Source organism: Gopherus flavomarginatus, chromosome 2 (assembly GCF_025201925.1).
Source record: "Gopherus flavomarginatus isolate rGopFla2 chromosome 2, rGopFla2.mat.asm, whole genome shotgun sequence".
Taxonomy (NCBI): domain Eukaryota; kingdom Metazoa; phylum Chordata; order Testudines; family Testudinidae; genus Gopherus; species Gopherus flavomarginatus.
In genome coordinates this window covers 121,680,294-121,693,004 of record NC_066618.1, presented here as the reverse complement: position 1 = coordinate 121,693,004, position 12,711 = coordinate 121,680,294, and the positions used below count along the sequence as shown (strand labels likewise).

The following is a 12,711-nucleotide window of genomic DNA, read 5'->3' as shown; positions in this document are numbered from 1 at the left end:
ATCTTTTCTTTACACAGGAAAGGGAGGGGGCTGATGGAGCTCAGCCCCCAGTTGCTATGATGAGGACGGTTACCAGCCGTTCTGTCCCATCTACTGGGAATGACTAGGAATCATTCCAATTTTTACCCAGGCGCCCCAGGCCGACCTCACCTGAGGCAAGCCAAGAGCACTCACGGGCTGATGGTGACAACGGATATCAGTCATATTGTACCGTCTGCCACCAGGGAGGGGAGGGGAGCGGATACTGCTCTTCACTGCTGCAGCATCGCGTCTACCAGCAGCATTCAGTAGACATAGGGTGACACTGAAAGAAGTCAAGAAACGCTTTCTTTCCCTTTTCTTTCACGTGGGGGAAGGGGAGTAAATTGACGATCTATTCCCTGAACCACGTCGGACAATGTGTTTGAACATACAGGCATTGGGAGCTCAGCCAAGAATGCAAATACTTTTCGGAGACTGCTGGAGACTGTGGGATAGCTGGAGTCCTCAGTACCCCCTCCCTCCCTCCATGAGCGTCCATTTGAGTCTCTGGCTTCCCGTTACGCTTGTCACGCAGCACTGTGTAGTCTGGAGATTTTCTTTTCAAACGCTTTGGCATTTCATCTTCTGTAACGGAGCTCTGATAGAACAGATTTGTTTCCCCATATAGCGATCAGATCCAGTATCTCCCGTACGGTCCATGCTGGAGCTCTTTTTGGATTTGGGACTGAATCGCCACCCGTGCTGATCAGAGCTCCACGCTGGGCAAACAGGAAATGAAAATCAAAATTTCGCGGGGCTTTTCCTGTTTATCTGGCCACAGCATCAGAGTTCAGATTGCTGTCCAGAGCAGTCACAGTGGTGCACTGTGGGATACCGCCCGGAGGCCAATACCGTCGATTTGCGGCCACACTAACCTTAATCCAATATGGTAATATCGATTTTAGCGCTACTCCTCTCGTTGAGGAGGAGTACAGAAACCGATTTAAAGAGCCCTTTATATCGATATAAAGGGCCTTGTAGTGTGGACGGGTACAGCGTTAAATTGGTTTAACGCTACTAAAATTGGTTTAAATGCGTAGTGTAGACCAGGCCAAAGACAAAAATAGTGAGAAATAATATGAGTAGCCATGGGAGAAGATTTTTTTTTTCAGCTGATATTTAATACATGGAAACTCTAAAATGTTTAGACACAAGAAGATTGTTCCAGCTGGTAGTAGCTGCAGCAGACAGAGCTCATGAGCCTGCAGTGCAGAGAAAATATGTTATGGAATGGAAAAGCAGCCAGTGCTAGATAAGTAGATAGAGAGCAGGAAGGATTGAACCTGAGAGACAAGGCCTATTAAGATTAAGCAAATTAGTAAGAGAAGAGAATGGATTTGATTTGGATCACAGGGAAGCCAGTGAAGCTATTTTAGGATGGAGATGCTGTGGTCATGTCTCTTTCCGTGGATAAGGATGCAAAGCTATAGTCTGGAAAACTGGGACAAAGACCTCACAAGACAGTCTGAAGACAAGACAAGGCAAAGTAAGAGGAAAGAGACACTGATGAGTATGTATACAACATTTATATAAAATATCTAATGCAATAGCTTCTGCGAGCCTTGGACTGTTTCAAAACATACCATTAAAGAACAAATAATACCATACAACAGTACATCTAGATAATGCTATAATGCCCTTACATTCTTGAGAACCTATTCACAAGATTTGTTTTTAATTATTTATTAAGAGTAGCTTACACGTGCTGACCGTAACTAAATACCCACACACTTTAAAACCCTCAGCAACCTTCCTTTTACCCAGCCAATTTGATAAAACGATATAGATGGTACAAGTGATCTAAGTACACACACACCTGCCTGAATAGACTGGAAAGAGAAAAATATCTAAGAGCTGTGGTTTCAGGATTTTTTAAAATAATTTTGACATTTTATAAATTTTAATCTCAATAGTTATGCCATACTGATGATTCTCTCTCTCCCCCCCAAAGGATTCATTTGATCAAATGCTTGTTTGTTTGTTTCAATACTTACACTGGAAGACAGTTTCTCCATTGAAATACCACTGATGTTACTGAAGTTTTCCACAAAATTCTTGGGGGCAGTAAAGACTCGAAGCACCTTTTCATCTGCTCCAGAAACAAACTGAAATCGGCCAGTCATTGCTAGACAATGCATGTCATATCCATGTACTTGAGGCCTCGCAATTTCATGCCAAGTTACCTAAGTAAAAAGCAACCACAAACGATCAGTTGTCTAAATTCAACAACAGATAACTTAAATTACCATCTTCAAATTAAGCTACTTCAAATACTGCTGTAAGATTAATCTTCTGCTGATACTCCTTAAAAAAAAAAACAAAAAAACACTATTAGCTCACCATGCAAGGGCTAAAACACTTAAGATTACCATTCTTCAGCTGAACAACTCTCCTAAGAACTAATCCAGACAATTAGGCCCCAATCCTGCAAAAACTCACGCACAAGCTTAACTTCACTATTGTGAGCAGGACTACTCAAGCTAGTAAAGTTGCAGGGTAAGGCCTAGGTTAGTTAGGCGGGGCGAGAGGAGGATCGTGTGTTATATTATCCCTCTCAAAGCATTAAGCTTTGAAAAAAGATTCAAGACAATGGGGAAAGAAGTTTAATTCAGGTAAGTACATGTAAAATAAAGGTGAATTAGCAATACAGTAGAACCTCAGAGTTACAAACACTTCAGCAATGGAGATTATTTATAACTCTGAAACACTTATAAATCTGAACAAAACACTATGGTGGTTCTTTCAAAAGTTTACAACTGAACATTGACATAATAACAGCTTTGAACTTTATTATGCAGAAGAAAAATGCTGCTTTTAACCATCCTAATTTAAATGAAATCAGCACAGAAACAGTTTCCTTACCTTGTCCAATCTTTTTTTATACTTTCCATTTATATTTTTAGTAGTTTATGTTTAACACACTACTATACTGTGTCTGTCTGTTTTCCCCCGTGGGTCTCTGCTGCTGCCTGGTTACATACTGCTGGTTCCAAATGAGGCGTGAGGTTGACCTGTCAGTTCGTAACTCTGGTGTTCGTAACTCTGAGGGACTGAGGTGGAAAGAGTAATTAAGGCCTGGGCTGCATGAAGAGACCACTCGTGTTGACTGGAAAATGACCTACTCAGGTGGTCTGTTAGCTCATTATGGACCATTGCAGGGTAAGAGGCCTCAAGATTGATTGAATGGGCTATGCAAAATTCTCACATGTGGACTGCTTCCTGACAAAAGAGGTAAGAGTGAGCTCCTCCTTGCCTGGTGAGGTAAAACACTGCTGTGGTGTTGTCTGTAAGAACAAACAGGTTTCTCCCGCGGCAGGAGGCAAGTAAGCCTCACAGGCAAGACAAATCACCCTGGGTTCTCTAACGTATGAAGAGAGAGCTTCCTCAAGGGCCAAAGACCTTGAGTTAGGTGGAGCCCCGGATAAGCTCCCCACCCTAGAGCCAACGAGAGAGACCAGAGTGACTGACAGTTGAGGATGGACAAAGGTAACATTTGCACACAGAGGATCCAACTACCAATTCAGCTAAATTAGAACCTGTGAAGATACTGTGAGCACAGGGTCCAGATGAAGACGGCTTGGCAAGTACACTGAGGCCAGCCACATCTGGAGGGGTGTGAGGTGCAGCCGTGTATGGTGTATTACATATGTGCATGAGACCATGTGCCCTAGGAGCCTTATACAGTTTTGGCCTGCATGAATCTTGATGTCTGTCACAAGAGATTGAATAGACTGGAATCCTGACTCTGGGAAGAACGCTCTAGCTTGGGTAGAGTCCCTATGAACTCTATCCTCTGTACTAGGCAAAGAATAGACTTGTTTGTATTGATCAGTAGACTTAAGGCCTTGAAGGCTGGCTAAGTGAATTGAATGCTGCATATAACCTGGGCTCTGGGCTGGTGCTTGACTAGCCAGAGGTCCAGGTAAGGACAGACCTGCACTTCTAGTCTCCTGAGGAATGCTGCCACCATGGCAATACATCTTGTGAACACCCAAACAGCTGCAGACAAGTAGAACAGAGGCACTGTGAACTGGTAAAGTGAGTGCTCAACTACAAACCTGAGGAACATCTGTGCCCCTGGAAAGCCAAAACATGGAAGTAGGCATATCTTAAATTGAGGGCAGCATACCAGTCTCAAGGTTCCAGACAGGTAATAATGGATGCCAGGATGGTCATGCAAAACTATCTTTTTGAGATAGCTGTTGAACTGATACAAGTCTACGATAGGTCTGAAACCTCCCTTGGCTATCGGGATTAGGAAATAACAGAAATAGAAAACCTTCCATATTAAATTCTGCAGAACCTGCTCCATGGCTCTCATCTGAAGAAGAAATTGAACCTCCTGGACCAGAAGTTCTTTGTGAAGGGGGTCCCTGAAGAGGGATGGAGAGGGACAGAAATAAACTGGAAGGTGTATCCCACTCCCACTTCAACACTCAACAGTCCGTCATGATATGGATTCAGTCTCTAAGGAAATGGGAAGGTGGTCTGCAAACAAAGGAAAAACAGGGTCTGGCATCTTTGAGCTTCCCATCAAAATACAGGCTTAGAACCTCCTGGATGTCTAAGTGGGCAAACACTGATACAGAGGTAGGTGGAGGAGGCAGTTTACACCTATAACCTCTACTCTTCTTTCTCTGCAGGTTCTGTCGGATAGCTGGAGCAGAATACCAGAGAGGCTGCTGAGGCCCGAAGTGCTTCCTGGAAGGGACTGGGGTGTACAACTAGAGGGACTTTAGAGCTAACTTGGAGTCTTTTAACCCATGGAACTTAGCATCAATCTGCTCTGAGAAGAGTGAGGATCCCTCAGAGGGGAGGTACTGCACTGTCTGTTGGCCCTCCTACAGGAACCCAGAAGATGGCACTCAGGAACTCCTTCGCATGGCCACTAGTGAAGCCACGGATCTGGCAGCCAAGTCAGCTGCATCCAGAGCATCTGGAAACAAGGCCCTCACTATCAATTTTCCCACTAGCAAGGAGAACATCTGCCTTACATCTTCTGGCAGCATGTCATTAAATTCTAGCATGGAGTCCCATACATTTAAGTCATACCCACCCAAACGTGCATGCTGGTTTGCAATCCTGAACTGCAACCTCCCCAGTAGAATAAATATTCCTACCAAAGAGATCTAACTTTTTTTTAGTATTTTGATTTTGTTGAACCCTGATGCCCGTCTCTGCCTCTCATTGGCAGGTACCAGGGACCTGGGGGGTTGGGAATAAAGGAACTCATTACCTTGGGCAAGTACAAAATACTTGTACTTGGCCCTTATAATAGTGGTGGAAGGGATGCAGGTGTCTGCTGCAGTGCCTTAACTGGGTCCATAAAGGCCCCATTTAGAGGCAGAGCCACTCTGGAAGGACCTGCAGTGGCTAAAATATCAACCAGGTTATGTGAGGGTTTTTTAACTTTCTCCTGCTGCATGTCCAGACTTAATTCTTGGTGTGCCTTATAGTCATCTGGGGTAGGCAACATGCTTCCCTCCCCTCCCAGCCTTCTGTGACAGCTTCATCAGGGGAGGATGAAGAGAAGGCCAGTTCTGTCTGTGGATGCTCTTCCATCATTTCTTGATCCAAAGGATCCTGTTGAGCCAGTTTTTGATGTCTGGGTACCAGGCCTGGTACCAGAGGCAGGAACAGGTGCTGCCCCGTGGGTAGGTGCCACATGTTTTTTGGAGGCCACCAAACAGGAGTTAATAGACTACGATCTGCAATCAAGGAGAATGCACCACAGATTCCAAAAAGGCCACTGGACAGGGGTAAGCCCCCTAGGGATGCGCCCCAGCCAACCACATGATGGTAATGGTACTCCTGTGACAGGATCCATGGAAGGGTGGAAACATCTGTAAGAGGGGTAGCAAGAGTGGCTCTAAAGATGGGAAATATAGTCTCTGATTCGGTAAATGACTCTCTTTCTGCTGTCTACAGAGGTCCAACTGCAGATCGTGCCAGTGACTGCCGCAGAGGTGGAGAGGCTTGCAGAGAGGATAGCATCACAGGTGTTTCCCTTTGATGGTACCATCAAAGGGTGAGCCGTCAGGAGTATGTGAGGCTGGCACAGCACCGAGCACTGCAGCGATTCTGCTGGTTCTCCTGTGTCAGCTGGTACTGATAGGGATAGCTATCGGGGGGAGGGATAGCTCAGTGGTTTGAGCATTGGCCTGCTAAATCCAAGGTTGTGAGTTCAATCCTTGCAGGGGCCACTTAGGGATCTGGGGCAAAAACTGGTCCTGCTAGTGAAGGCAGGGGGCTGGACTCAATGACCTTTCAAGGTTCTTTCCAGTTCTAGGAGATAGGTATATCTCCAATAATTTTTTTTTTATAGCATTGACTCTTGCACTGCTGGCAATACTGGTACTGACAGAGTCAAGGCATTGGCAGCCGCAAATGCCTCCAGCACAGTCAGTACTGGGACAGTAGCTATGGTCTGCTGCTGTAGAGGTGGAAGGAGCTCTTTCAGGCTCCAGATTCCATGGCACCTACCCAGATGCCAGAGTCAATGGTTCCATCTTCTGCAAAGGAGTGCTTAGACTTAGGCCACACTCTCCTCTTAAGCCCTTGCTTAGCAGACCTGGGTGCCTGGGAGCTTCCCTTTTTGGCTGTCTGCTTCTTATGCCTCTTTTAGGCATTATGAATGGTGCACCCAATGTCGAGTCCACCAATCCAGTCCAGATGGAGATCTCAAGGCAGCCTCCATGAGTAAAAACTTTAGCCTGGCTTCATTATCTTTCTTCATGAGAGGCTTACAGTGCCTGAAAATTTGGCAACGCTCTCTAATATGAACCTCTCCAAGGCACTTTAAGCAACCTGAGTGCAAGTTGCTCATGAGCATAGCTTTATTGCAGGAAACACAGGACCTGAAGCCTGGTGAGAGAGGCATTCCTCGGTACCAGGAATCAACCAAAATCTTCAGGTGGAGTAAACACCCATCTAACTATACTAAACTCTAATAACCTTGATTAAACTAAACAATTTACAATAAAATACAAGAGAACACAGTTCACTGGCAGTACTTGCAAATGCATGAAGGGCAGTTCCAGCAACCGTCACAGGTGGTGAGAAAGAACTGAGAGGGCTTGTGGTCGGCTGGGCCTTTCACACCAGCTTCAGCAGCAGGCACAAGAGCTGCCCCAACAGGTACCACTGAGGGAAATATTTCTGGCAACTGTGCACAGGGTGTATGCACACCAAGAGTGGAATGTGCATGTGCAATCACTGGAAGAACTATTTGATTTCACGTTTTAATTTTTTAAAATAAAATTGAAGGAAATTTTAAAACAAAGTCATTTCAAATAAAAAGAATCAAAATGTTTCTTTTCGAAAATGGCAAAACAAAATTTATTCTTTGCTAAACAAATAAATAAATAAATAAAAATTACAATTGTTGTTTTGCCCCAACATGAACATTTTGGCAAAACAAACCTAAGTTTTCAAAATATTTTGTTGGTGCTGAACCTACATTTTTCACTGAAAAAAGTTTCAGCTGAAAAATTTTGCCTAGCTCTAGGGTAGTATGCATCCAACAGACCTCCCTTCCTTTCATTTTTTTCTATGTTTCAGCTTCTAAAAAGGCTCCCCTCTTCTGTCTATAGCACAATGTTTTTATTGCAGGTTTATTTTTGTCTTAAATTGACAATGTTTGTATTAAGTGGCAAGTAATGATGTATGTTCATACTGATGCTTATTATTGCTCACTTGCACATTTTCAAATATTAAAGAAAGATTAAGAGGAGGTCAACTGAGACAATAAAAGAACATCAACAGCAAATCTACCATTTTAGCTAAATTTCTTTTTTTAGGTAGTTAGACCCTATTTATATGTTGCTGAGGGTGGTTGGGTTTTTTGGTTTTTTTTTTGGGGGGGGGGAGGTTTGCAAAACCCTGGTGTTGATAGAAACATTTTTTTTAATTAAAAATTATCTTGTACAATACTGTAATGCTTGGAGTGCAAATGCAGATACTGCAAGTGCAAGAGAAATAGAAAGTGACAGTGAAAACTGACTAAACTTAAATGAAACTGACTTTGAAATAGTTTTATTGGTCACATGAAATAAAAGGCAAAAAACTACACTGATAATACAAATATTGAAAAGTAAGCTAGATTTTGAAAAAGCATTTCAATTTAAATAATCTGTTTAACACAGTAAAGGAATTTTTTTCTTGAAACAAAAAAAAGTTTTTTAACCAAATTCCCTTTCATAGAAGTCATTTGTTCCAAAGCTTTCATCCTTTGCCACTACACATATCTGACAGCTTACTTTGCAGAACGTATAGTGTTCTTTGGTTTAAAGACTACCAGGATCATCATCTTATTATTTGTTACTATTAATATTATGGTAATGTCCAGAAGTCACAATCAGGATGGGGATCCTATTATACTAGACACGATATAAACATATAAAAAGACACAGCGCTTATCCTGAAGAGCTTACAAGGTGGAAAAAATCTGCACAAGCTTCATGTGTCTTAAGATTTTCCATGACAAACCAATGGGAAGTTTGAAAGATCTTGCAAAATCCCAAGATCTCTTTTCAGTGAAAATAGAGAATTTTTTGAACTCTTATAAAAAGAGGATCTGACATAAAAAGTTATATTTAAGTCCTTCCCCACTCTTTACTAACTTATCTTTTCATTTATATTCCTGTATACTATTCTATACTAATTTTGCAATGATTTGTTCAATAATTTCTTCCAAAAATAGAGTGCAAGTCTGGATGACAAATTATAACTGATGATTAATTTTGCATTGAATTCACAGATCAGAAGATAAATAAAGGTAAACAAAGATTACTGAAAAGGTGACCAAGGATCTTACTGAAATGGAGGATTAAAGAGTTAATAAGACAGAGGTTCATAGTAAAAGCAACTAACAGCTGTGATGAAAAAACATTTGGCTGCCAATTTTTCCGTGGACATCTGAGCAATACCTGTTTAATTTTTTGTATTTTGCTCAACAGTTAATTCACCAACAGATGTCACTGTCCTCAACAGTAACATTACATATCCTACACATTTCTAAGTTATGTACGGTAAATTGAAAATACTTAAGCAGCAGTAAAATATACTTGTGGCTTTAAATTATTGAGATATCACTTATTTACGATACAATGTATACATAGTACTACACTATAGTTTGTATCAGGCCCGCACAACATGTGGCCCGTGGAGGCTTACTGTGCGGCCCGTGGGGGGATTCTAAATCCCACGCACACGGCGCTCTGCAGGCAGCCCAGAGCCCCAGGGAGCCCAGAGCCCTTTAAATCTCAGCCACAGCTCCAGCGGATGGGCTGGGGATGGGATTTAAAGGGCTCGGGCTCCCTTCAGTGGCAGGAGCTCTGGGCCCTTTAAATCCCTGCCCAAGCCCTGCAAAGCTCTGCGTTCCCCCAGCCACTGTAGCCCCGGGCCCTTTAATTTGCCACTGAGGGCTCCCAGCCACCTCTTCAGCTGGGAGCCCCTGGCTGATTTAAAATCAAGTATCATCTCCCCACCCCCAACCTTCCTTTTTGACCCACAGCTGTTTTGGTGGGGTGGCACTGGAGAAGGAGGGTTTGTTTCTGCAGGGCTAGGCGGTGCTAGGGCGGGGTGGTTCCACGGGGCCAGGAGGTCCTGGGGGGGGTGTTTCTGTGGGGCCGGGGGGTTTCGGCCCTCAGCTGTTTTCTTTGGAGTAATGTGGCCCTCACCGCTTTATGAGTTGTGCAGGCCTGGTTTGTATAGTAAATAAATGATACCTCAGTAAGTTAAAGCCACAAGTACCCCTAATATGTTCTGGACAGATAGTTTTTTGAAGATTATCAACTTGCAGTACATCTACTATACATACCATACCTGATATCTAAATTTAGTCCACATTATACCATTTCCTGAGAAGAAACAGCTATTCCTTAATTTTATGCTATTAACATGTTGACAATTAACATACATAAAAATTAGGAAGTTGAAAGCCAAAGCTCCCTCAGCAATCTCAACTGTCTCATGACACATATGTAGTACTTTGTATTACTTTTCATTCAAACACTACAATGTTTTTTCGCCATAGCTATATCAATCAGAGGTGTGGGAACCCCTCCCTCCACTCTCTAGCCAATATAGCAATATCAACAAACCCCCAGTGTAATACACAGCTATGCTGACAGAAGACTGCTTCTGGTGGCATACACTGTGTCTACACTGGGGGATTCTGCTGGCATAGATATATCGGCAAAGCATTTGTAGTGTAGACCAGGCCTAAGCCTAATAGGTATTACCAAATAACTGCAAGTGTAGACAACTCCTAACTGAATCCAAGCTAGGGGCTAAACCCAGTATAGGTATTTTGGTAAAATAATCACATACCCCTCACCAAAATAGTTCAATCTCTACATACAGCAGCCCTGAGAAAAGAGAGAAGTATCATTATAAAGAACTATTTCAACAATGACCAAAGTGAGGGGTACATGAAGGACTAAACAGAGAGGTGCAAAACACTAGTGAGGTTACAGGGAAGCATGATTGATTTAATTTTCCTGAAGGAAGTGGGGGAGTTTGGGAAACACTGGTGGAAGCTATTGAAGATGTGACTATAGTAGTATAAACAATGACAAAGATACTACATGTTATGTGAGTTAAAACTGCAAGAATTGTATTAGCCTGTTTTTCTACTTTTTTTCCCTTTTTTGAGAGAGCTAATGATAAGAGTGCTCTCAATGTCAAACACAGGCCCACTTCAATTCCTCCATAAAATAATTCCTTAATCAGCATAACAACACATAACAAACATTTTTCATTTCCATGTCATTGTCCAGTATGAACACTAACCAACTGAACAGTACACATCCTCTCATTGGTATTTCTATTTTTAAGGCTAGGTCTACACCAAAAAATTAAGTAAACCCAGCTACCTTGCTCAGGCGTGTGAAAAAGCCACACCCTTCAGTGATGTAGTTAAACCAACCTCACTCTACCCTTCTCTCCCACACAGACAGCACTAGGTTGATGGAAGAATTCTTCTGTCAACCTAGCTGCCACCCCTCAAGGAAAGTGGATTAACTATAGCAATGGGAGAAACTCTTCCATCACTGTAGTGAGTGTCTACACTAAAGTGACAGCTGCAGCATCGTTTCTAGTAAAGACAGCCTCAGAAAAGCCAGAAGTCTGTCATTTTAGAATATCTGCTTGTCAGTGCAGCAGCACAAAACCTCCAAAAACAAACAAACACACAAAGGAGAGAGGTGTTGGTCTGGCTTGAGAAGGAAGCAGATGCTTAATTGAACATGATGCCATCTCCAAAAAAAAAAAAAAGAGTTAGAGACCTCATTATTTTTCATCCATCTGGATATGCCTATTCCATTATATCCAAGGCAAAAAGTCTGCAAAAAAAAGTGATAGGTCTAGTGGACCAGCAGCAATTTAAGAAAACAATGAGGAAGATAAGGACCTTGCAAGAAAGCTGAAGTGATTTCTTTGCATCAGCCTTCACCAGAGGATGTTGGGGAGATACCTTACCTGGATCTCCCTCCTCACATACTTAATTAGGTACTCTCATATCAGAAACTGAAGAGTCAACAAAAGAGGTGCTGGAACAAAACCACTAATTTAAGAACAAGTCATCAAAACTAAGAATTCTGATGTAATTTACAAGTGATGCTACACAAAAAACGAAATAAATAAAAAACCTGGATGGAAATCCAATGAGAAGATCAGGTTTTAGTTTTCAAATACCTGCTAGTTTTTGAAGAGTTGGAAATGTTACTATTTATAATTGATATTACAGTAGCATTTACAGCCCCCCAGTCAGGGATCAGGACACCATAAAAACCTGCAGCAAATACTGCCAGAAATCCTCTCTAATATTTTGTGATTTCAGTTTCTTGTCCTTACAAACACTGAAAACAGGAAATGGTGAAGGACAAAAGTAAAAATGTAAACACAAAACCCTTCTATGGGTCCCAGTTTAGCATAGCTTAAGGAATAAGCATTGTTCAGGTCGTCTCTAATCTTGCGCCAAACTGCTTTATCCATCCCAAGTTCTAACATCCCTTTGCAAAAACTTCCAGAGACTTACCTCTGCCTGGTGTTTTCTTTTCCATGGAGCAAAAAGTCTAGTAGTTTGATCAGAACCAACTGTGATAATAAATTCTCCTTCTGGATTCCACTTTATATCTTGTACACTGTTAAAATGTCCTGAAATCACAACTTCTGGAGTCCATTCTTTCTATTAAAAAAACAGAAACCATCAATTATACATGTGTGTGTGAGAGAAGATGCATAAGGAGGAGGAACAGATTTATTTCTGTGTACCTTTTTACATACAAAATACATAGAACTGAATACAGAAGTCCTTTACCAGACCTGACTGTGAGGAAGACACAAACAGGATACCCGAAACAGCAAAAGGTTAGACCAAAATGAAGTGCCAGAGCATTGGCTGAAGAGGCTCAAGTCCTGGTGGGAGCAGCTCAGTGATTCTTGACTATCAGCAGATGTGAACACTCAGAGGAGGCAGCTGGACCACAGCCCAGACCCAAATGGAAGTTAGCTCATTCCCCAAGCCACTATCATTGCCCTTAGGGCATGTCTACACTTACCGATAGGTCAGCACTGCTGCAATTGATGCAGCAAGCGTCATCTTAGCAGGTCTGGTGAAGACATGCTAAACTGATGAGAGAGCACTCTTCCATCAATTTGTGTACCCTACCTCCCCGAGAAGCATAA

The 12,711-nt window shown here is 42.4% G+C and overlaps 1 protein-coding gene across 5 annotated transcripts in view; it reads right to left on the bottom strand.

Annotated features, from left to right (window-relative positions):
- Positions 1–12,711, bottom strand: part of ELP2 (elongator acetyltransferase complex subunit 2) — a 128,881-nt gene that overhangs the window by 53,203 nt on the left and 62,967 nt on the right. For all 5 annotated transcript variants that reach the window (XM_050938166.1, XM_050938167.1, XM_050938168.1 and 2 more), the window contains 2 exons: positions 12,062–12,211; positions 2,016–2,204 (listed from right to left, as the gene is read on the bottom strand). In XM_050938166.1, the coding sequence (XP_050794123.1) occupies positions 2,016–2,204; positions 12,062–12,211 (339 nt within the window). The remainder of the gene's footprint in view (positions 1–2,015; positions 2,205–12,061; positions 12,212–12,711) is intronic.